This window comes from Betta splendens, chromosome 6 (genome assembly GCF_900634795.4).
Source record: "Betta splendens chromosome 6, fBetSpl5.4, whole genome shotgun sequence".
Lineage (NCBI taxonomy): Eukaryota > Metazoa > Chordata > Actinopteri > Anabantiformes > Osphronemidae > Betta > Betta splendens.
The window spans coordinates 11,772,236-11,792,396 of NC_040886.2; the positions used below are offsets into that span (position 1 = coordinate 11,772,236).

The 20,161-nt window shown below is 41.6% G+C and overlaps 2 protein-coding genes across 4 annotated transcripts; one reads left to right on the top strand and one right to left on the bottom strand.

The window, feature by feature from the left end:
• Positions 1-107: 107 nt before the first annotated feature.
• On the top strand, positions 108-20,093 carry alpk3a (alpha-kinase 3a). 3 transcript variants are annotated; one of them, XM_055509540.1, is made up of 16 exons: positions 108-130; positions 4,315-4,430; positions 5,687-5,764; positions 8,805-9,074; positions 9,654-9,775; positions 10,190-10,307; positions 10,406-11,651; positions 13,733-16,049; positions 16,225-16,372; positions 16,885-17,012; positions 17,099-17,134; positions 17,223-17,497; positions 17,589-17,677; positions 17,758-17,975; positions 18,057-18,105; positions 18,183-20,093. In XM_055509540.1, the coding sequence occupies exons 4-16, from the start codon at positions 8,935-8,937 to the stop codon at positions 18,493-18,495; spliced, it is 5,199 nt and encodes a 1,732-aa protein (XP_055365515.1). In that variant the 5' UTR covers positions 108-130; positions 4,315-4,430; positions 5,687-5,764; positions 8,805-8,934; the 3' UTR covers positions 18,496-20,093. The 3 variants fall into 3 exon arrangements, with proteins under 3 accessions (XP_055365515.1, XP_040927088.1, XP_055365514.1); XM_041071154.2 differs by lacking the exon at positions 108-130 and adding an exon at positions 2,807-2,831; XM_055509539.1 differs by lacking the exons at positions 108-130; positions 4,315-4,430; positions 5,687-5,764 and adding an exon at positions 7,876-8,508.
• On the bottom strand, positions 547-7,423 carry malt3 (MALT paracaspase 3). Its single transcript, XM_029153319.3, has 15 exons — positions 7,162-7,423; positions 6,847-6,919; positions 6,609-6,742; positions 6,382-6,520; positions 6,099-6,274; positions 5,856-5,952; positions 5,432-5,467; positions 5,107-5,310; positions 4,303-4,480; positions 4,101-4,175; positions 3,724-3,851; positions 2,679-2,828; positions 1,980-2,134; positions 1,331-1,447; positions 547-1,224 (listed from the first exon to the last, which is right to left on the bottom strand). The coding sequence occupies exons 2-15, from the start codon at positions 6,854-6,856 to the stop codon at positions 883-885; spliced, it is 1,941 nt and encodes a 646-aa protein (XP_029009152.1). The 5' UTR covers positions 6,857-6,919; positions 7,162-7,423; the 3' UTR covers positions 547-882.
• Positions 20,094-20,161: the final 68 nt, after the last annotated feature.

A 20,161-nucleotide genomic window follows, 5' to 3' on the forward strand; every position in this document is an offset into this window, starting at 1 on the left:
TGTTATTTTTAAGTTTATTATCTTTTTATATGCCACGATGAAGATATTTAACGTTAGAACTTTACCTCACGCTTACATTTCCTAGCAGGCATTTACCGACTTCACAGAAAGCCAGACAGCTTAACGCCAGGTTGGTTGTTTTAATGTGAATTACCTTAATAATAAACGTCAGTAACGAGCCTAAGAAATACGTACTTTTAACATATTTCTGTCTGTTGCAGAGATGCTAACGTGATTTAGCTAATACAGTGCACTTAACCCAAACTAGCGAAACTTTAACTAACCATAGGACAAATAACAGAGTTTATAAATTTCTATATATTATAAGTTAAAACATGTAGCGCTAAGTGCAACCTCTACTACACTCTAGTCCACTCAGCTGTTAATAAAATGTATGTAAGTTTGGAAAAGTTTAACTAATTGTTGCCAGATAAGTTACGTTTTAGGTAGGTTTTGAGAGATTGTAGAGCTAGTTTATAATGAGACGTTCACCATGAAAAGAGAATACAAATGTTAAGATAACATCATACAATATCATACAACATGGTAATTCACCTATCAGACTTTATTCGATAAATTATTTATATTAACAGTTTTTATTGATAAATTAGGCTAGCCAGCTTGTCACTGATACAGTAAAAAGTGTCACACATAAGTAATATATTATATATTATCAACAGATTATGGTGTAATCAGTGCTTAGCAAAAGTGTTCATATTTATTCAGTGTTAACCTAAGAATTTAAGGCTAAGACAAACTAAACACAAATTCCAATCATTCACTCATTCAGTATCATCAACCACTGCCAGTCAAAACGCATGCTCATCAGCTGAGGATTTCCAGATCACACTAGTAAAAAGTACAGAGTAGGAGCAGGTGGGACTAACAATGACGGCTGAAGTCATGCAGTTCGTTTTCATCGTTCTCTTCCGGTTCGTTGCACCTGGAAACTGCCACTTTAGTGGCACACTCCGCCTTCCTGGTGAAGGGGCGACATGGGCCGGCCAGAGTCTGATGCAGGACGGGTCTGCTTCTTGAGAGGTTCCCCATAGTTTGAGCGGAAGCACCTTCGCATTTTTTGTCTGTCGCTGCCTGACTCCTCATTCTGTGCAGTTTACACGATGCCACCAGAGGTTTCCCTATGTCCAGTAGTTGACTTTCTGTGTGGCGCAGCTTGCTGTCTGTGTGAGTATAGTGTAGATCCACCTTGATGACTAGTGATTCCTGTCAAAGTCAAATGACGAAGTATTTTCACATGTGCAGACCAGGAGTAATTTGTGTATATTTAACACTTTATAGCAGCACAGTTCCCATCATACAGACTGCATACCTTCAGCTTCTGAAGAGCACAAAGTCTTAGAGTACAATCTGGGTTATCGGATGTTTTAAATAGTAGGCTCTCCATCTCCTCTGACCTGCCAGGGCCGGAAAAAATATCTTCCATAGGCTAGGAATGTAGAACGCAAAAAAGTTGATTAATATCATGTATTTTTATTAAACATGTCATAAATAAATTGGTATTTCCTAAATTTAGTAATTCACAAAAGAATCCATGTACCAGTTGTCTGACTGCATGACCCACTAGATGTCAGTATGGCCAAATATTCCGTAATCTAACAGTGGATGTTTAAGTTTAACCGTCTACTTCCTGCTGTGACTTTGTGGTTTCAGACTGAAAGTCTATATATGGGCAGGACTTCCTCAAACTTGTGAAACGTGGGCCTGACTGGTCATCGGCAAGAAATTTCTGCTGGCTAATGGAAAGTGACAATGTGCCGCGTGGTAGCAATGTGGAATTTATGATGTAGTTAATGCTTGCAACTTTTATGTTCAATATTGACTGAGGTGGCAGTTATGTGCTTAGATAAATTATTCATTTTTTCCTTTTAGTAGGTCTCTATCACCGTTTAGATGTTTAAGAAGGACAAATAGGCTACATAAAGTTAAGTAGACAGTATGAAAGAAATATAAATATTTACAGGTACGCTGCTCAGCGTGACGGTGCAGTCTTCGGTTCGGGGTCCTGTATTCTTTATGGTGGCAAAAGCCACCAAGATGTTAGAGAACAAAGCCGAGAAGCTGACTTGCACGTCTACTCCACACAGAAACAAAAGCCCCATCTTTTCCGGTACCTCTGAAAGATATAAAGATAAAAGAAGTGTATGATGTTTTTTATTTAAGACTAAATGTATTCAACACAACAGTCATTCATAGTGACTGGTTTCACTGAGCTACTGACTAACCTACAAAGGGGACTTTTCAGTTGCTTTGGTAATTAAACCTGCAGACATTTATCTTAAACTGACGGTCGATTCTCAGATAAGCCCATGTTATCAAGATTCCATAATAAAAGGCATGATTTAGTATTAACTATGTATTAAAAAAACTCCCATTCCCTGAGCACATAATTACACTGTAGTAAAAAGTGGAACTTTCCTGTTTTCATTTCTTAAAAGCACCTTGTGAATGGTGCTGAAAATACTACACGAAACCACATTATCTGTACCTGATTTGTCACATGCTGTTGTGTAGGAGGTGTGAGGCAAAGTCATCACCACAATTTCTCTCATTAAGAGGGAACAAGCTTTATCACAAATTATTGGAAAATAAAACCTAATGAAATGTCGTTTTACTGGAACATAGAAATAAACAGGTGGGGCAATATTCCCCCATCTCACCATTTGCTTGTCTCCAGCAGGCGTCTCGTATATGTAGTTCCCTTGTGTGGCCTGTGGTCCGAATTGGATCGACAAGGGATCGAGGTTCTTTCAGGGTGTGTTTGATCTCCACTGCCTGCTTGCCTGTGACTAAAGGGTCTTTACCGAGATCTGGTGAGGAGATATTAACAAAATGTGTATAAGTCAGATGCCTATCAAACTAAAAGCACACAACTACAAAGTAACTTCACATACATATTTCTAGGGTGTTTTATTTGTTTACGAATAATCTCATATTTTTAATTATTGACTACTGTTTTTACGGATACGGAACAAGCACAGTGAGCGAAGAATGAGGGTTTTAGAAAACCTTCATTAGATGTGCATGGCTTGTTTTGGGGAACTTATTTGAGAAGTTAATTTGAGAAAGCCCCCTGTCAAATTAAATACATGCAAACACGGGAATCATTCTGAGGATTAGCGGGTATAAAGGCTGGTCAGTAGTAGCTTGGATAACTGATACACGCTTACGCTTGGCTTTTCGGAAGATTTTATGCCAGGAATATTTTAGGTAGCCTGTCTTCACTATGCTACCATAATAGATGACGAGCCAGCAGCTCATCATCAGCATCTCTTTTTCCATCTGTAAATAGGTCCCAGATAATACGACTCCCAGAGAAATTACTGAACTGTAGCTATGAATTTCAATAGTATTAGAAACAAATGAGACTATAAACCATAACCAGTAGCTCAAAAATAAGTTCCCAGGGTTAATAAGACTGTCAGTCCACGTAACACAGTACAGAACAATCAATTTCCTTGTATGTTATTTACTCTAACATTGTCTTTAATTTTTGGTAATATAATAGCATTACAAAATATTAAAATTGCATTGCAATTATTGTAAATAGAATTGCTTGTATCTGAACTAGATTAATTTACTTTCAATTATGGTAAAATGTTCAGTTGAAACAGTCATTTTCTCTACGTACTGCATATTGACTAATGCATAGTCACAATGATTATTCCTGGACTAATGCATGTTGTATAAAAGAGAAATACTAACCCTCAGACACCTTTTCCAGAACGTGTGTGACCTTCTTGGCTTGTAAAATGTGCTTGTTCAAGTACTTAGTGAAGATTCCAGTACTTTTCCCTCCATCCTGGACCTCATAAGCCTCGGCATCTTCACATCTGTGAACATTCATAATAGAAATGTTAGACCGCCACTGAAACTCAAAGGCTTACAGTAGTTTCATTATTTTTAAATCTATGTCTAAATATAGAACTTTCATTTTCACAGAATGTTTACTGATTTGAAAAAAGTCTAATTAAAAGGCACTTTATTCAGAAACATAGTGACTTGGCTTTGAATGTTTCTATATATAATAGTTCTGTTTCTTTATCAGTTAGTTAAAGAAGTAAGTTTAAAAAAGTACATACGTGCCATAACCATAAACAGTATTTCCACTGGGTTTCAGTGGCATGATGATTGAGGGTATGCAATCCTGGTTGTACCTTTAGAGGGAAACAAGTGAAACGCCGTTTTTAGAACAGAGATACTGTATCATGACAAGAGCAACTGATATGTATCTCACAATCGGCAAATGCAAATAGACAAATAGTCATTATTATTATATCCTACCATTTTCTACAGGTGTCCAGTAGGATCACACTCAATGCAGTCCGTCTTTGCTGCATGCTCTGCATGACCCTCTGCACGCAGACACAGTTTTCAGGCTGGTATGGCTGTGGAGCGTCAACAGCTACCAGGTAATTCCTCCCAGCACGCTCATACCCATGACCCGCATAGTAGAAAAGGCCTGGAAACAGACAGTCAGAAAGACACTGCATGAGGATAACTACTGTGGTCATAGATAAGGATACCAATGTATAAACAGAACCATATGCTTCATAAGACATGCCCATGTTCATCTAGTAATTGACATCAACGTTGTGAAACACACAAGTATGACACGCGTCAACATAATTCCTTGAAAATTTCATATTTATACACTTGTCTGAAGGATACCAGTGTACATGTCTGCTGAGTAATAAAATGAGTGACTCACTTCCTATGACCATTAGGATATTAATGAATAAAAGTTGGTATCTCTTACAACTACACATTCCTACTCTATAAACAGAGCTGTATTATTACAGTATTGAACGCAAAATGAGTTTAGTTTACTTTTCACTTATAAACTTAAATCTGTCTTATTAGTAAGTTTTACAGGAATTTGGGTAATGCTACAGAGTACCTACACGCTTACAAAGTGAACATTGAACATCGGTCATCGAAACGGCACTTTTTCCTTATCTGCCCTTACACACACCCCACTTAAAACAAAATACTATCCTGTAAATCATATGTGTCACGACTAGTAGAAAACCACTGATCAAAGCAAAACAATAAAACTATGATTTACCATTTTAAACTAATGCTCACCATAAACTCCTCTGTCAAGAAGCTGAATGAACTTATCAATAGCAGCCATCATCTCCTCTCTGGTGAGATCCAGCAGCGAAACCACCCTGAAGCCAAGCTGCTGTAGGAGGTTGGCCAGCTCGTGTACATCCATAATGGGAGCCATCAAGCCCATGTGGTTGGAATAATTCAGGTTGCCAATCAGCAGGGCAACTTTATCAGTGGCTGTGACAAGAAGAGATATCCAATTATAGCAACTCAAGGAAATTCTCACATACTTTACACAATAGGTTTCTCCTCTACCACAGTAAGAATAGTGTGGAGGATCATTTCCATTAAACTGTACCTGTAAGTGCTGCCGGAGGTAGTTGATCAGTTTTCACTAGAGGATATGAAAGAATAGAATCACAAAGGGGTTGGGGGAAGAGGCGGTACAGGGGAGTACAGTTTAACAATGTGACCACATTTTTGTGTAATGCTTGTTTGTTTAAATAAACATGAGAAAATGCTGCAAAGACTAGTTTCTCTTTACATCACTTTCCTGTTGGGTGTCTAAGAGAAGGACCAAGTACTATTTGGAGTCTAACAACTTCCTTTTTAGTTTATAGAAATGGGAAAGTACCCCTAGCACAATGGAAACAACCTCAAGCCTCCGTGCTGCATCGGTGGAATGAAAGGAGTAAGTAAAATCTGAGATCAATATACTCAAGAACATAGGAAAATACTTTTACGGGTCTTATGATAGTTAATAAAAGTTTAATTTGACTTACCAATGTCAACGTCAACAGGTTCTGTCCAGCTCTCTTCTAGCACATTAGAAACTGAGCATAGGTATGATCCCTTGTGTTCAGCTGTTGCACAGTCAATCTGCAAGTATCACGAAAAATTACAATGTTAGATTACTCAACCATGAATCACACCTTTGGTAAAAACATGATATTGCATAGCACAGTGTGAACAATGACTCTCAGCCTTGTCATGAATAAACAACCACGTGCTGTTTTTTTCTGTACCTGCAGCGTATCGCTCGTCTTTTTCGCTAGGGGCCGTCCGTTTCTGTACCACTGATAGTGAGGAGTGGGGATGCCGAAGGCGATGCACTGGAGGGTGACTTTTGTACCATGTCGGGCTGTCTGGGGTTTAGGGTTGACAGCGATGTGTGGCTCACCCTGCCAGTGTACCGGCAAGCCTGTTTGACAGAAGACACGGCAATAAACTGTAATGTACCAGGCTGAACACAATTTATTATATTATAATTACAGTATGAATCAGTGTCATAAAATCATTGGTGTATACCTGGTTTATCAATGTCCAGCACCTTCACTTTGACCCATTCACTGGAAACGGAGTTACAAAAGAGATCGTTCACACGACACACATAGAGCTTCGTTTTTTCTGCTTTGAAGGTCAGGTTTGCTTCAGTCCCATCCAGCACCTCAAAAATGAAAAGTAACAATTAGTGTGTTTTTAAAGACACCTATGCACAACAAGCAGCTGGGAACACGTTCGTCCTATTCACAAACCTGTGTCACCTCGTTTTCTTGGTCAGTGAACCACTGGTACTGGAGGACACCTGTGCCCTCAGCGCAGACACTGAGAGTCACCAGGTGGTTCACTGGCACACACACCGAGACAGGATGCCTCACTATGACAATGTCTGAAACAGATCACGGGGAATCACAGTCAGCTCAAAGCGTGCGGCGCTACATATGTAACTGTCGCCTAAATGCCTAAATGTTGAGGAGAAAGAACGCGGCTCACCTCTGATCATTTTGGAACTGCTTCTGTGCGGAATACAGTCATCAGTGCATTTTCCTCTTCTTAGTCTACCACACTGTAAAAAAAAATCAAAGTTTAAAATCAGCAGTTGAAACTCATAACCTCCAAGTACGAACACACAACGGGAAACCGGTATAATTTATCCGCAAGCGCTAAAGCGCTGATTCCATTCCGAGCCCGAGCGCTGAACCGCTTTCTGTCTAGTGGAGTCAGCTGTTAAGTGTCCGCCACAGAGTCGCGTCTAACTGCGGTAGAAAGGACAGTAGTCAGCATTCACACACACGCTTTAGCGCATACCTGCCGGCCCCGTAACACCTGAGCAGCCGTCGGACCTCAGACAGAGTCTATTTTCCTTCTTTCTATCCTCATAACTGAATTTGTCTTGAGTAAACTCTTCCCCTTTCCCGGAACGACACAGCGTACACACGCATTACCGTAAAGACTGTAGTATGAGAGGCTACTAGAGTATATTGACTTTCCCAGCCATGGCATACATAAAACTCACTGATGTTTGTTGTTATTTCAGAATCAGAAGATGTCGTTAATTACACTGACAGACCTTGTGTTGGTTGTATTATTAATACATGTCACAAAGAAGGGCAAATAGAGCTGAATTATTTGACATTACGGTTATGAGCAATCTGGCTTTTGGTCAGGTGCCAAACAATGAAGTTGTTTGTTGGAATTTTGGAAAATTGCATAATTAGTGCATTTTAAGACAAAAGCAAACACAACACAGTTGACAGTTGATTTATACGCCAGACTGGTGTCTGGTGATTTATTCAAAAGCAGAAGGACAAACAAAAATCTAGAATTAAAAATTGTTGCCCAACCTCAAAGCAAATAATGTGTATGTAAACATCCATGACGCAATTTCAAAAAATCATTGTTACCTTATGTAATTAAAGTCTTATAATAATCAATTTATACAAGGCTATTGTTGTTATTCTTTCAACTGATAAATACATAATGGAATATTTACATTATTTTTTGACATACATATTATATATACATGTCAGATTTTGAAATAGGATATGCAGTTAAACTTATATAATGGCCTTTTGAAGAAGAGCATATTTGATTACATATTTCACGATTAATTTTTTTTTATTTTTTTAATAAATTCACAACACATAAGAGTTGCATTACACCATTAAATCAAAGCTTGGGTTTTGTCAGCTAAGCCTATTTTCGTCTAATTGATGTGAAATGCGAGCAGCAAGTGGGTCAAATTTTTGACCATGTGTTGCAATAGTGAGAGGGGGCTGTGCCTTAGAAAGCCTTGAGCAAAGCATAGTCTGCTGGCTGTCATCAGCTACATCATGAACTAAACATGTTTTGAAAGCCTACATGTTCTACAAATACTACCGTGTCCTACAAAGATAGGATAACAAATAGGGCACAGCACAAATACTTTTTTGATTTTAAGTGGGTGTATTTAATATTTTGAACATGTCTGTTAGTTAATTTTTTTATTGCTGTGTCTAAAGTCTAGTTTAGGAAAATCAGATGTGCTCTTGCACCTATTTGTAGGTCTACTATAAATAGGTCCCTGCTGGCAACACATGCTCGTCTATGATAAGCAGTTACAGAGATTTTCTACACAGACTCTGGCTTCAAAGCAACATTGACAACATCTCAGGGGTAAGTGGGAAAACTGGTCATGTTTTAAGGGGACCAAGTTATATTCGAACTGCATTTCAACATGTACATATAATTACAATTTATTGAAGTTGTGTTTAACCACTAACAGACCTTCAGTCGATAGCTGATCCTATTTTTATCTTGCTTTAATGCAGGGACTTTGCTTGGTCAGAATGAACAAGCACTGGGATTGAACTATGTCTTTTGGTTTTTAGTCACAATTAATCCAAACTTCCTGTCATTTACCTTCCTACAGGTTTTGATCCTGTTCTAAAGTCTTTCTTTTTCTTGTCTAGGTGCTATTTCATATGGACAACATTCAGTTCATACTTTAACAAGTTTTGAATTTGGACACGGAGCAGTTTTCTCCTTCGGGTGACTCTTTTTCCTTGGAGTTTGCCTTTCTGGTAACTGCTTAGTTGAACAATGACTTCTAGAAGGCCAATGACACGCTCTTTTTCTGGCAATGGGAGGTCGAGCAGCTTCAGTGAAGAGGAGGGTAACTCTTCCAATGGACGCTCAGAAAGCCGCAATCCGTACCTCTCAGATGTGAGGCCTGAAAACAGGTACTGTAGATAGCATCAAATGTCACATTATGCAAAGAGCATTTACATTGTGCTATACAAATGTATTTTTAAACACAGACATGCAACGTATCACAAGTTTTCCAAAGTGGGGCCTGTTGGTGAACCTTTTTATTTAGGTGGCTTCCATATACACATTGATCTTATTTCATCACTGACGTCCATTCATTTGCCTCCTTCTGAATAGCTATTCAAGGTATTCTCACTACAGGCCGTTGAGGTAAACTATATTTTTGAAACATTCCTCCCGACTAACATTTTCATATATTTTAAGTGTAATGTAATGTCCAGTTTGTTCGACGTCACGTCTATTATTAGTGATTTGATGATAATCGGTTGGATTGACACTTTTGGTTTGCCTGAAATCTCACAAGTCTTTTTGTCACAATTTTATACTCTATTCACTACCAGAACTTCTCTTTAACATCTGTTCCTAAATGACTGGAATGTACTGTACTGCACAGAGGTGAAGAGGTCACCGAAATGTGACTGGAACATGAAAATGTCTCCTACTTAAAACAAAGGTCATGAACAATCTAATGCGTTAGTGTTTCTTTGTAGGAGCACACTGTGCAGCGTCATGGCTCAGCTGAGTGAGGACATACAGCCATCCTTTGAGACCACCTTGAAATCAAAATCTGTATCAGAAAATTGTAACGTGAAGTTCACCTGCGTGGTATCAGGTGGGTTCAGCGTCTTTGAACACTTTTACTTTGTGTTTGCCGGAGTAACTGAAACTTTTCTGTTTGTGTGTGGTGTGAAAAGACAGGATGTGAGTAATCTCAGAACAAAGGACGGGTTTTAGTTTAAACCACAGTGTAATCTACTGAATTCTTCCTGATTTCTTTTTTATTGTAATAGAAAATATACAAGCTCTTTGTTCAAGGTGATTTATTCTGACTACAGGCAAGCTGCCCAGGAGCAGCTGCTCTTGTGTGACACATCACCTGTTGCAAACATCATTGTTTACTAGTATTTTCCCAGTAGTCATTCATATCAGATGATATTTTACATGAGGCAGTCATATGAATAGTACTAGTGCTGTAATAGCTCTATATAAGCATATGTGTATTACAATTAGTCCTTGTTGTACCCAGGGTACCCAGCTCCAGAACTCAAATGGTATAAGGATGATATGCAAATGGATCGGTACTGTGGGCTCCCAAAGTATGAAATTCATCGGAATGGAAAAACCCACACCCTCCATATTTACAAGTATGTGTGACAATACGTACACTAGTACAGATTTATAGCCTTTGTATTTTTGCACACATTCATTTAAGTATAACACTAATGGATGATTCTGTTTACAGCTGCACATTGGATGACGCAGCCATTTATCAAGCATCAGCCAGCAACAGTAAAGGGATTGTCTCTTGCTCGGGAGTTCTAGAGGTTGGCATCATGGACGAGTACAAAATCCACCAGCGGTTCTTTGCTAAGCTGAAGCAGAAAGCAGAGAAGAAAAAGAAATCTATGGAGGATCAAAAAGATAAAGAAAACAAGCAGGGAGAGAAACCCGTGAGTACCCCAGAGCGCCCTCCGAGGAAGCGGCATGTCCCACTACCACAGGATAGGCTGGCTGTAAAACAGCCTGAGGCTGCAGAACAACTGGGGGCAACTGCAGAACCTAATGGCATTGGCCCTGAACTTATAGAAAGTGGTCTGGACAAGGAAATACCTCCACCTGAGGAGGCCTTGGCCAACAAGAAAATAAAGATCTCAAATGGTTTAGATGCAGACATTAATAGCAGCAGTAGTAGCAAAAGTCATATGATGGTGAATGGAAATGAAAACTGTTATGATGGAGGAATGAGTTTAGCACAGTTTCTGGCTGAGACGATTCAGTCGAAAGCAGCTGAGGACAAACCTCAAGAGCTGGATGCACACGTTTTAAATGTCAGTGCACGGAATGGGAGGGAGCAAGACACGATGCAAAATGAGAAGGGAGAAGAGGAAAAAGTACAAGAGCAAGAGAGAGAGAAGAGGAGAGAAGTGGATCTGTCCATATCAAGAGAAGAAGAAAGTCCACTGGACGTAGCTCATGCAACAGCTCACAATAAACATGGTTCAGAAGTCAAACATCACAGCAAAGCCCACAAGGATGACCACCACAACATCCAGGCTTCCATCTCCTCCATGCTCCACACGGTCAAAGACTTTTTCTTTGGTAAGAGCAAAAGAGACTCCTGTGAGAGAGAGTTGGACACAACACAGCCTCCTGTCTCTGGAACGCCACCGTCATTTCGACTGCAACCCCAACACAATACAGGCGTGTGCGAGCCTATGGAAACCGATAAACCGAGCATTCAGTCATCTGGAAGCGTGGCGGTAGAAGAGCGGTCGGCGACACTGGAGCTGCATGAACACAAGCAGGACGACAGTGACCTGCAGGTGGCTCGGCCATCGGCTCATGCCCCGCCGTCTGACAGCCAGGAGCGCGCGGGGCAGCGGGTCAAGGAGGCTGGCGATGCCGTGGACGCCATGGAGGTGTCCCAGGAAGAGACAGGAAGGAGTAGCAGTCCCAGCGAAGAGTCTGGGATTCAAGGTCTAAATGAGGTATGTACAGTACTCAGCTGCTTGTGTGACAAGATGAGCTACTTCTACTACTCCTGTGTCGGCTATAAAACACTTCTGGCTTTGAGCCTCTGCTGCTGGTTATACATGTGGTTGATAATAGACATCTGAAGGTATTATCTTCACAGGACAGTGTGGGACAGACATACAGACACTTTATAATATACAGTATAAAATGTAGTGGTGTGGTGAATCAGTTTGGCTACATGAGCAAATGGTTTCACGCAGTATTGCACAGGAGCAGCCGAAACAACCAGACGCACGCAATTATGAGAGCAGAACAGGCTGAACTAAAAGCATGTGGGAGTGGGGGATGTTGTGTATCACCAGTGCAAACTGTAAGACGGGATGGGGAATATCTCACATATTGGCTGCCACAACTGGGAGAGCAGTGCGTCAGAGATCATGATGAAACTGAATGTCAGAAGCAGTTCTCACGTTACAGGCGGAGCTTTGCGTGAGAGGCGACTGCGTAGTAGAGCGAGTCCTTCAGCCGGTTTCAGCATGAAAGGAGGGTCTGTCACACTGGACACATTCCTCCCCCCCTTCCCTCCCCACGTCTTAAAATAGAGAAGGGGGAGGAAGGCGGTACTTCATCTCAGCATTCAGCTAGAATTGTGTCATGTCACTTAATTAATGTCTAGGGAGTTTGGATTATCATAGTATTATTGAAGGGCTGTACACGTTAAGTCGTACATTAAGAAAGCTGAGACTTCTTACGCCTGGTATTTTTATGGTTGCCGTGATGAACTTTTATGATTGGATTTTGGCTTTTTGTGAAGTTCTTTTTAAATGTTTACTTACCTGACCTCACTTGAAAAGTTAGTAGTTTTATGCCCTCATAAAACGATCATTGTTTTGTTTGTATCGGCTAAATAGTATCATTTCTGAAAGTTAAAAATGATTGCTAGAATAATTTTAAAGGATTCATCTGATGAACCCCATCCATTGTGACATTTTAAATAAAGCAATATACACTATATATATCTGCATTACTAGGCAGTTTCTGGTAAGAGTGACATGTGGAAACAGGAACTAAATTTGCCATGTTCAAATATTATCATCATGTTACACAATTATATTGTTGCTGTGTAACATTTTGTCTGTCCATAATGTGGAACTGCTTCATGCATGAGTGGCTGAGTGAAGGAAGTCAAAAGATTGATTTAAATAATGTTTTCTCACACCGATGTGACATTTGTTTACACATGGAAGTGTGATAGTGACCAGAGCTTCATTTTTAGACTATATGTGACACCAGTTCCCTTCCATCGAAAGCAACAACTTCTTTATTTCTTGGTAGCCGCTTCTGGCCAAACAGGCTGTCACGAGGCGGCACGTGGCCTCATTCTTATGCACAATTTAACGGTGTGAATGGCAGCAACAGGGAGAGTGAGGGGGAAAACCCAACAACATCTTGCAGGTTCACATTCATTGCCAGGTCAAATTCTTTTTTTCTGAATTTAGTATTATTAATAACTAAGCATATTTAAATACAAATGTGTATGGCATATATTTTCAATCCTGTTATTCTCTTGTTGACAAGCTGTCACTCCTTAGTGTTTAGTTTACTCATTTCACATGTTAATAGATGCCCAGGGGATTTTCCTTGAGCATGTTTTACCTTAGGTCACAGAGTACACAAAGAAACTCCCAATCAAATGTCAAATCAAATGTTCATATCTGCCTAAACCACAAACATGAAGGATGCCACATAATAAGTTTTAAATAAGACGTTCATGATCATTCGCAGTGATCATAATTCTGGATATTCAGCTGCCCTGCATATTTCTATAATAGCATGACACAAAAATGTCTTGCTTTAGTGTAGTACCAATTTTTACAGGATAGTGCTCTTTAATGATTTTTTACACTGTTACACTGACACTGCAATACAACAACTATTTTTAATTGTGCAAAATCAATGAAACAGGTGCAAATATTTTGCATAGATAAAAAGGACAGTGTGCTACTCTATATGTAATGTCCTGTAAAGGACAAACTCTGAATCTGCAACAGAAACATATACTGATAGTCTTTTGTTTACTTTTTTTTAAAAACAGGAAGACAAAGATTCTCTGGTAGTCACTGTTATCAAAGAGGTTCCTGTAAACCGGCAAGAGCCAGATTGTCTCTCTTCACCACATCCTAATCAAAAAAGAGATGAGTCTGCGCCCAGGGAAAACATATCAAGCTTTCCACAGACCAAAGCCGCTTATGAAGAAGAATGCCCTCCTACACCAACCCTCATTAGTCTGGAAGAAAGCTGGACTCCCCCCGAGATTATTATATCAGACAGTCACAGCCTGAAAGAGGCACCCACTATGCAAGACGAGGAGATGAAGGTCGATAAGGTGGGCAAAGAAGAACCTGACACAGAGTCTAAGTTATGTGAGGAAGAGAAAGCTGAAGTGAAATCGAGCAAACAGCCGTGTTCATTTATAAACCCACCAGACATGACTGATTTAACAACATCTACACTAGAAGGAAGAACAGACCCGTGTGAATCTAATGCACCGCATCAGGTGCTTTCACCACTGCATGCCGGGCCAGAGAGACAGAATGCAAAAGAAGAGACCAAATGTACCTTGCTTGTTCAGGAAGTGCATGTAGGAGTTCCGCCCACAGCAGCCTCAGAGAATTTAGAGATGGGTGACCTAAAAATAAAGAATGAACACACTGTATCTGTAGTAGAGGAAAGCACTGACACGAATAGCACCGGTGCAGTACCGACTTCAACTTTTAGCCAGTGTGAAAAGTCAAATCATTTTGGGGAGGTGTTCAATTTTGCTTTGGAGGAAAATATAAAAGCAGAGGAGGAGGCCGTTGCAGAAGATGAGGGCAAGGATGTGATAGATGAGAGGTCACAGTTAGCGGTGGAATCAGGACAGAATGTAGAGTTGGACAAACCAAAGGTCCTTTCGGTAACACAAAAAGAGGGAAACAATACTAATGCTTTAGAGAACTGCAGTAATGATATATATCTAGATGGCAGTGAAGAAGGGTTGGGCTGGTCCTTAGACCAGGTTCCTCAAATCCACATATCTACAACAGACGACACCCCAGATATAATACCAACAGCAACACATGAAACCCAAAATGAACGGTTTATAATCCCAACAATTGAAGTAATGGAACCTGAGTACAAAGAATGCAGCGTGCCGCTGAGTATTCTGGCTCTGAACAAGCCAGAGTCAGAGCCTGCTATTGAGCAAAAACATGATGATGTAACTCGTATGTCAGAGATAAGAATCCAAGACCCGGGGCCGGCTCAACCTCTGGGCACGTTGCCCACACAAAGAAGCGTGCAGAATGACTATAACCTCTCGCTGACAGAGAAAGTAACGGAAGTTTCGCAATTATGTGACGAGACAGGAAAGCTTGAACACCAAAAAGGCTGCGAACAGCTCCCTCAAACGGACTGTTCGTCCATTCCTGTCATAAACGTGTCGTGTACTGACGACAAGGAGGCTCCTGTCCAGGAGTCAAGTACACCTCACCCTACTGAAACTCCATCTGTGCCTGTGTTCGAAGTGCTACCAATCTCAGCCACTTGTCAGGAAATAGAAACTTTGTTGGTGACTCAAAGAGGAACAAAGACAGATGTTGGCACTGATGACACTGTGAAGCCTGAAAAAAGTTACAGTACAAATCAGACGCTTCTGGAAATGGAAGAAAGGTCAAGAAGCAAAATCACGTCTTCCCCAGGAGATGAAGCTCTAACACCAAAGGTTAGAGAAAATAAGCCACTGTTTAGTAAATCACCAGAAGACAGTGCTGTGGAAACGTCAGTAAAACCTCCTATTAAGACAGAGAGCGTTGTGTCTCTTGATGATCTGCTCAAGAACAAAGTTTCTGTTGAGAGACTCACCTGTAAGCCGCCAGCGCATCCGTCACTGAGCCCGGGCAGTCTACGCAAATTCATGTCCAGAGCTGCCGCAGACCCAGACGGCGACAAGGCGGACGAGGACCTCAGCGGCGGCTCGACGCCGACATCCTCCCTCTCCTGCGAGAGCAGCCCGCGGCTGAAGCGCAGGGACAGCCTGACCCTGATCCGCTCGGCCACGCCCGAGGAGCTGGCCTCGGGAGCCCGCCGGAAGATATTCATGCCCAAAGCGAAGGAAGACGGGGAGGGGGCGGCGCTGGGCGGGCTGGACACGCCGGGCAAGAAGGAGACCCCCTACATGTCGCCCAGCCAGGCCCGCAGGGCGGCGCTGCTGCAGGCCCCGCCGGGTCAGAACACGCCGCCCATGGAGAGGCGCTCCCCGCTGCTGGGCCGCAGGAAGGCCACCTTGGAGGTCCCAAAGGTCATGGAGGAGACGCCCAAAGAGGAGCCGGCCAGCACCAAGCGGGAGGAGAAGAAACCAGACCCTTTGAAAGGTAACGGTGCACGTGGACGTGAATAGAATACCAATTATTTGTGTTTGTTTTGGCGTTTGTCAGCAGGTGAGTCTGACGGCTAGACTGGCACTTGAGGAAGCGGAAACATTAGAAAGTCTCCGCTCTCCGGTGCCGTATATGTTTACCTTGGGCCCCCTCTCTCGTGCGCCCACAGCGCCGCAGGTCATCCGTAAGATCAGGGGAGAGCCGTTTCCTGATGCCTCCGGACACCTGAAGCTGTGGTGCCAGTTCTTCAACGTGCTCAGCGACTCCACCATCAAATGGTACCGAGATGAAGAAGAAATCCTAGAGCTAAAACGATGGTAAACCCCCTTCTTCTCTTACAGTGTTAACACAAGTCTAACCACACGTTACACAAACGAACCGCAGTATCACACACTATAAATGATTCGCCGTTAATAGCGTAACACCTTTTCACCTTTTCTCCCTGCTGTTATTCAGCTGGGAAAAATCTTATGGGACTTATAATATGGGTAGGTATCAAATGAGAAACAATACATTTGCGGCCCTTGAAGAACAGGATTTATTTGACCCGCTGTCGTTCTCATGCTGTCCCTGGAGAGATGTCCGGCTCATGTGACTGTGAACCCACAGCTGTGGCACAGAGAGGTGAATCTCTGGCTAGACACAAGCTGTAACCTGACACAATAATTTTCCCTTCTCCGGGGGGCATTAAAGGTCTATATATGTGTGAGCTGCTGCGTCAGCAGACACACACAGTGTGGCTGTCTCACAGCGGCACCTTGTGGGTTGTTGCTGAATCTCTGACCACCCACTCAGCCTGACATGTTACTCTCCCTCTTCTGTTCTCAAGTGGAGGAGATGAAAGTCAAGTAGCGCTGGCTATTGTCCTGGCCACCAGTCCAGACTGTGGAGTATATGGCTGCACCATTAAAAATGAATATGGGATGGACAGCACTGACTTCCTGCTCAGTGAAGACGGTATGACACAATGTGCCTGGAGCGTAAAATCTAAACCAAACGCTGAAAATGCTTTAACAAGTCTGCATTTGTCTTCTGGCCTACAGTTCTGTCTGAGATACTACTAAAAGATGATTTGGAAGGTACACTCATCTGAACACTACTGCACTGATCAGCCCGTTCTACAATTTGTCGTGACATTATGGTTCACCATGAATATTTGTTTTGCAGTCGGAGAGGAGATAGAGATGACACCCATGGTGTTTGCCAAAGGCCTGGGTGACTGTGGCAGCTGGGGCGACAAGTACTTCGGCCGCATTATGACACAGGCCGTGCACATTGGGGCTGGCTGCGCTCACAAGGCCAGCAGGGTCAAGGTCATTTACGGTCTGGATCCCGTCTTCGAATCCGGAAGCAGCTGCATCATGAAAGTTCAAAACCCCATCGCCTACGGGACCAAGCAGGACAACACTCTTGCAGAGAGGAGTCTGCAGATAACTAAGCAGGTGAGCGGTGCGCGGCTGCTCAGCCAGCTGTGGGAGCGTTACTCCCAGGACATCTCCAGTGATTATAGATGCATCTACTCTGTGTTGTCAGGAATGCAAGGTGCAAAACATGATTCGTGAGTACTGCAAAATCTTTGCGGCTGAAGCAAGAGTTAGTGAGAATTTTGGATTTTCGCTAGAGTAAGTATCACACGGTACCTCACAGTTGACACCTAATTAAACATTACTGCTCACAATCAACCCGTTGTCCCTTTGGGTAGAGTGATTTCTCAGTATCTGATGTACCGGCCTGCCAACTCTGTGCCTTATGCATCGGTGGAGGCTGACATGGAAGGTGTCTTCAGCACGTACTGTACGATGGATCCTAAAGGCAAGCTGATTACACACACGGCCTCTGAGGTGGAGCAGAAGTGTAGCACCTTCCAGCACTGGATCCATCAGTGGACACATGGAAATTTGCTCGTCACTCGCCTGGAAGGTTAGCCACACTTACATTTATGACACAAATCGCATCTATACATTGAAAAACAAATATGAGTAATCTCATACGTGTCTGCAGGTGTTGAAACGAAGCTTACCAATGTTAGAGTCGTGACCAAGTCAAAGGGGTTTGTATTTCAGTCAGCAAAGTTGAATTTGATGTTATTTCTGGTTGTACAGCTGGAAAAGATTCTTTCTATTTCAGATACCAAGGATTAACCGAGAGTGGATCTCCTGAAATATTCGAGCAGTTCCTGACACACCATCAGTGTAACTACTACTGTGGACTTCTTGGCCTACGCCCCCTTAAGACTATGGAAAGTCTCCAGCAGCCCACTAAGATGAAGGGCTCCAGGAGCCCCCTGCTCAACCGCAAGCTGGGTTCTGGGAGCCCTCAGACGTCTAGGAAGCCAAACTGTAGCCCGAAAGCAGGTAGAAAGGTTCAAGAGAAAGAAGACAATAAGTCAGACACTAAACCCAAATCTACAGAGACTGTTGATGCTATGGAGGCGAGGTAGAAAGCAGGGCCTGTTTGGTTTCTAGTACTTTTTTTTGGTTTTAATTATTTTTGTATAACCTGTTACTTTTTGGCTACCAAAGCTGAAGAATGTTTGTTGACAGTCACCTTTTAACGAAACAGTTTATGTGGATGTTTGGAAAGATGGGCACAAGGTTTTGACTTTATAGCTCAAAGGTGCCAAACAGTAAGATTTGATCAAGACTTTTTAATGAAGAGAATGAAAAACAAAACAAAGCACATAAGAGTTGACATAATGTTAGTTATTTACGTCATGCCTTGGGGTCTTCTCATCTCTATGAGTGGATTACCAACTCTGCAAGCTTATAATAATAATACTAATAATGGAAAAACAACCACATATCACGCATTATTTATTGAGAGGATGTCAACATTTTAGCGTTTTGATTTTAAAAACAACTGTGAAGTTTTCAAGTGAGAGCCATGAATAGCACTGCATGTTCATCTGTGATGTACAGTACGTGTGTGGGACAGAACAGCATTTCTTTACACAGCAACGTTGAGCTCATAATGAGGAGTAACAGCACGTTTTGAGCCATTTGTGTGCACTTTGTTTTTGCCATGTCCTTCTAGATGTTTTGCTGTCTGGTTGTATTAGAGGCGGTCGGCCTCTAGTGTGTTAGAATATACAGTATGCCGGCGAATGCCACTTCCTCAATAAGCAGTAAGGGTCTTACTATTAACCTCATATCTAGGCATGCTGATGCTAATGAAGCTGAGTTATTTGAACCTGACCTATACACAATGAAGAAAATAGGAGAAAAAGCCGACTCAGGATCTTTAGAAGCCCATTGATCACTCAGGCATTCTTCCTGGAAGGTGTGTAATGTTTTATGGCACCTTTGTTACCTTTAACTGAGCAGTGGGGCCGTGAGCATCGCCAGGCTGCTGTTTGTGAACTGTGCGATCAATCGTGGTTAAATTCCAGCAAAGGTCAGCTCCCTTTAAGAAAACAATGAAGAACTAAACAGAATCTCTGTTACTGGTGGTTTGTTAATGATCAGTGAAAGTCTTCAAACAAATCCATTTGAGCCACTCTCCCCCCAATTTATTGAATTGCATTTAAACATAATAAAATAAACTACACACGAGTGGAATATTTTGAATAGCAAAAATTTGTAATTGCCTGATGCTGGTGAAAACACTGTAACCTTAAGGTGTGACTTCATGCAGGCAAACTGCTACGTTGTGTTTATGTGTATATAAAGTCAGACTAAATATCTAAAGTAGTGTGAAGAAAAGCGGTAAATGTGTGTGAGAGTGTGAATGTGTAAGTGAGGAGACAAAGGTGTGTTTAGTGTAGACTGTCTTTGGTATGTTACACGGCATCAACAAATGTTTTTCTAAATAAATATATCAAACATTTGTGTCCAAAACATGATTTGCATTTAAATGTACATAGTTTTTTATTATATGTTTTAAATGTATGACATTAGAAATTATTATCAAAGTAATGAACTTATTTTCTACATTTGACATATTTACATTCGTCAGAGTGTTGCTGGAGTATTTCTTGAGGTATATTTCTTAAGGTGTGTCCTTCCAATCTTTGAGTTTAAATAAATCCTTGTATCTGAATTCATTTACAATATATTACACACTCATCCTGATGTATATTAACCAGATGAGACATGTCAGGAGGCTCT

What these genes read in the sequence shown, in the direction of transcription:
- malt3 (XM_029153319.3), bottom strand. An exon ending in TCTTGACAGAGGAGTTTATG is followed by an intron (nt 4,481 to 5,106) that starts GTGAGCATTAGT and finishes GTCTGTTTCCAG; the next exon opens with GCCTTTTCTACTATGCGGGT. An exon ending in CTGGACACCTGTAGAAAATG is followed by an intron (nt 4,176 to 4,302) that starts GTAGGATATAAT and finishes TTCCCTCTAAAG; the next exon opens with GTACAACCAGGATTGCATAC.
- alpk3a (XM_055509540.1), top strand. Translation starts at nt 8,935, where the DNA reads ATGACTTCTAGAAGGCCAATGACACGCTCTTTTTCTGGCAATGGGAGG. An exon ending in GGATTCAAGGTCTAAATGAG is followed by an intron (nt 11,652 to 13,732) that starts GTATGTACAGTA and finishes TTTTAAAAACAG; the next exon opens with GAAGACAAAGATTCTCTGGT. An exon ending in GTCGTGACCAAGTCAAAGGG is followed by an intron (nt 18,106 to 18,182) that starts GTTTGTATTTCA and finishes TTTCTATTTCAG; the next exon opens with ATACCAAGGATTAACCGAGA.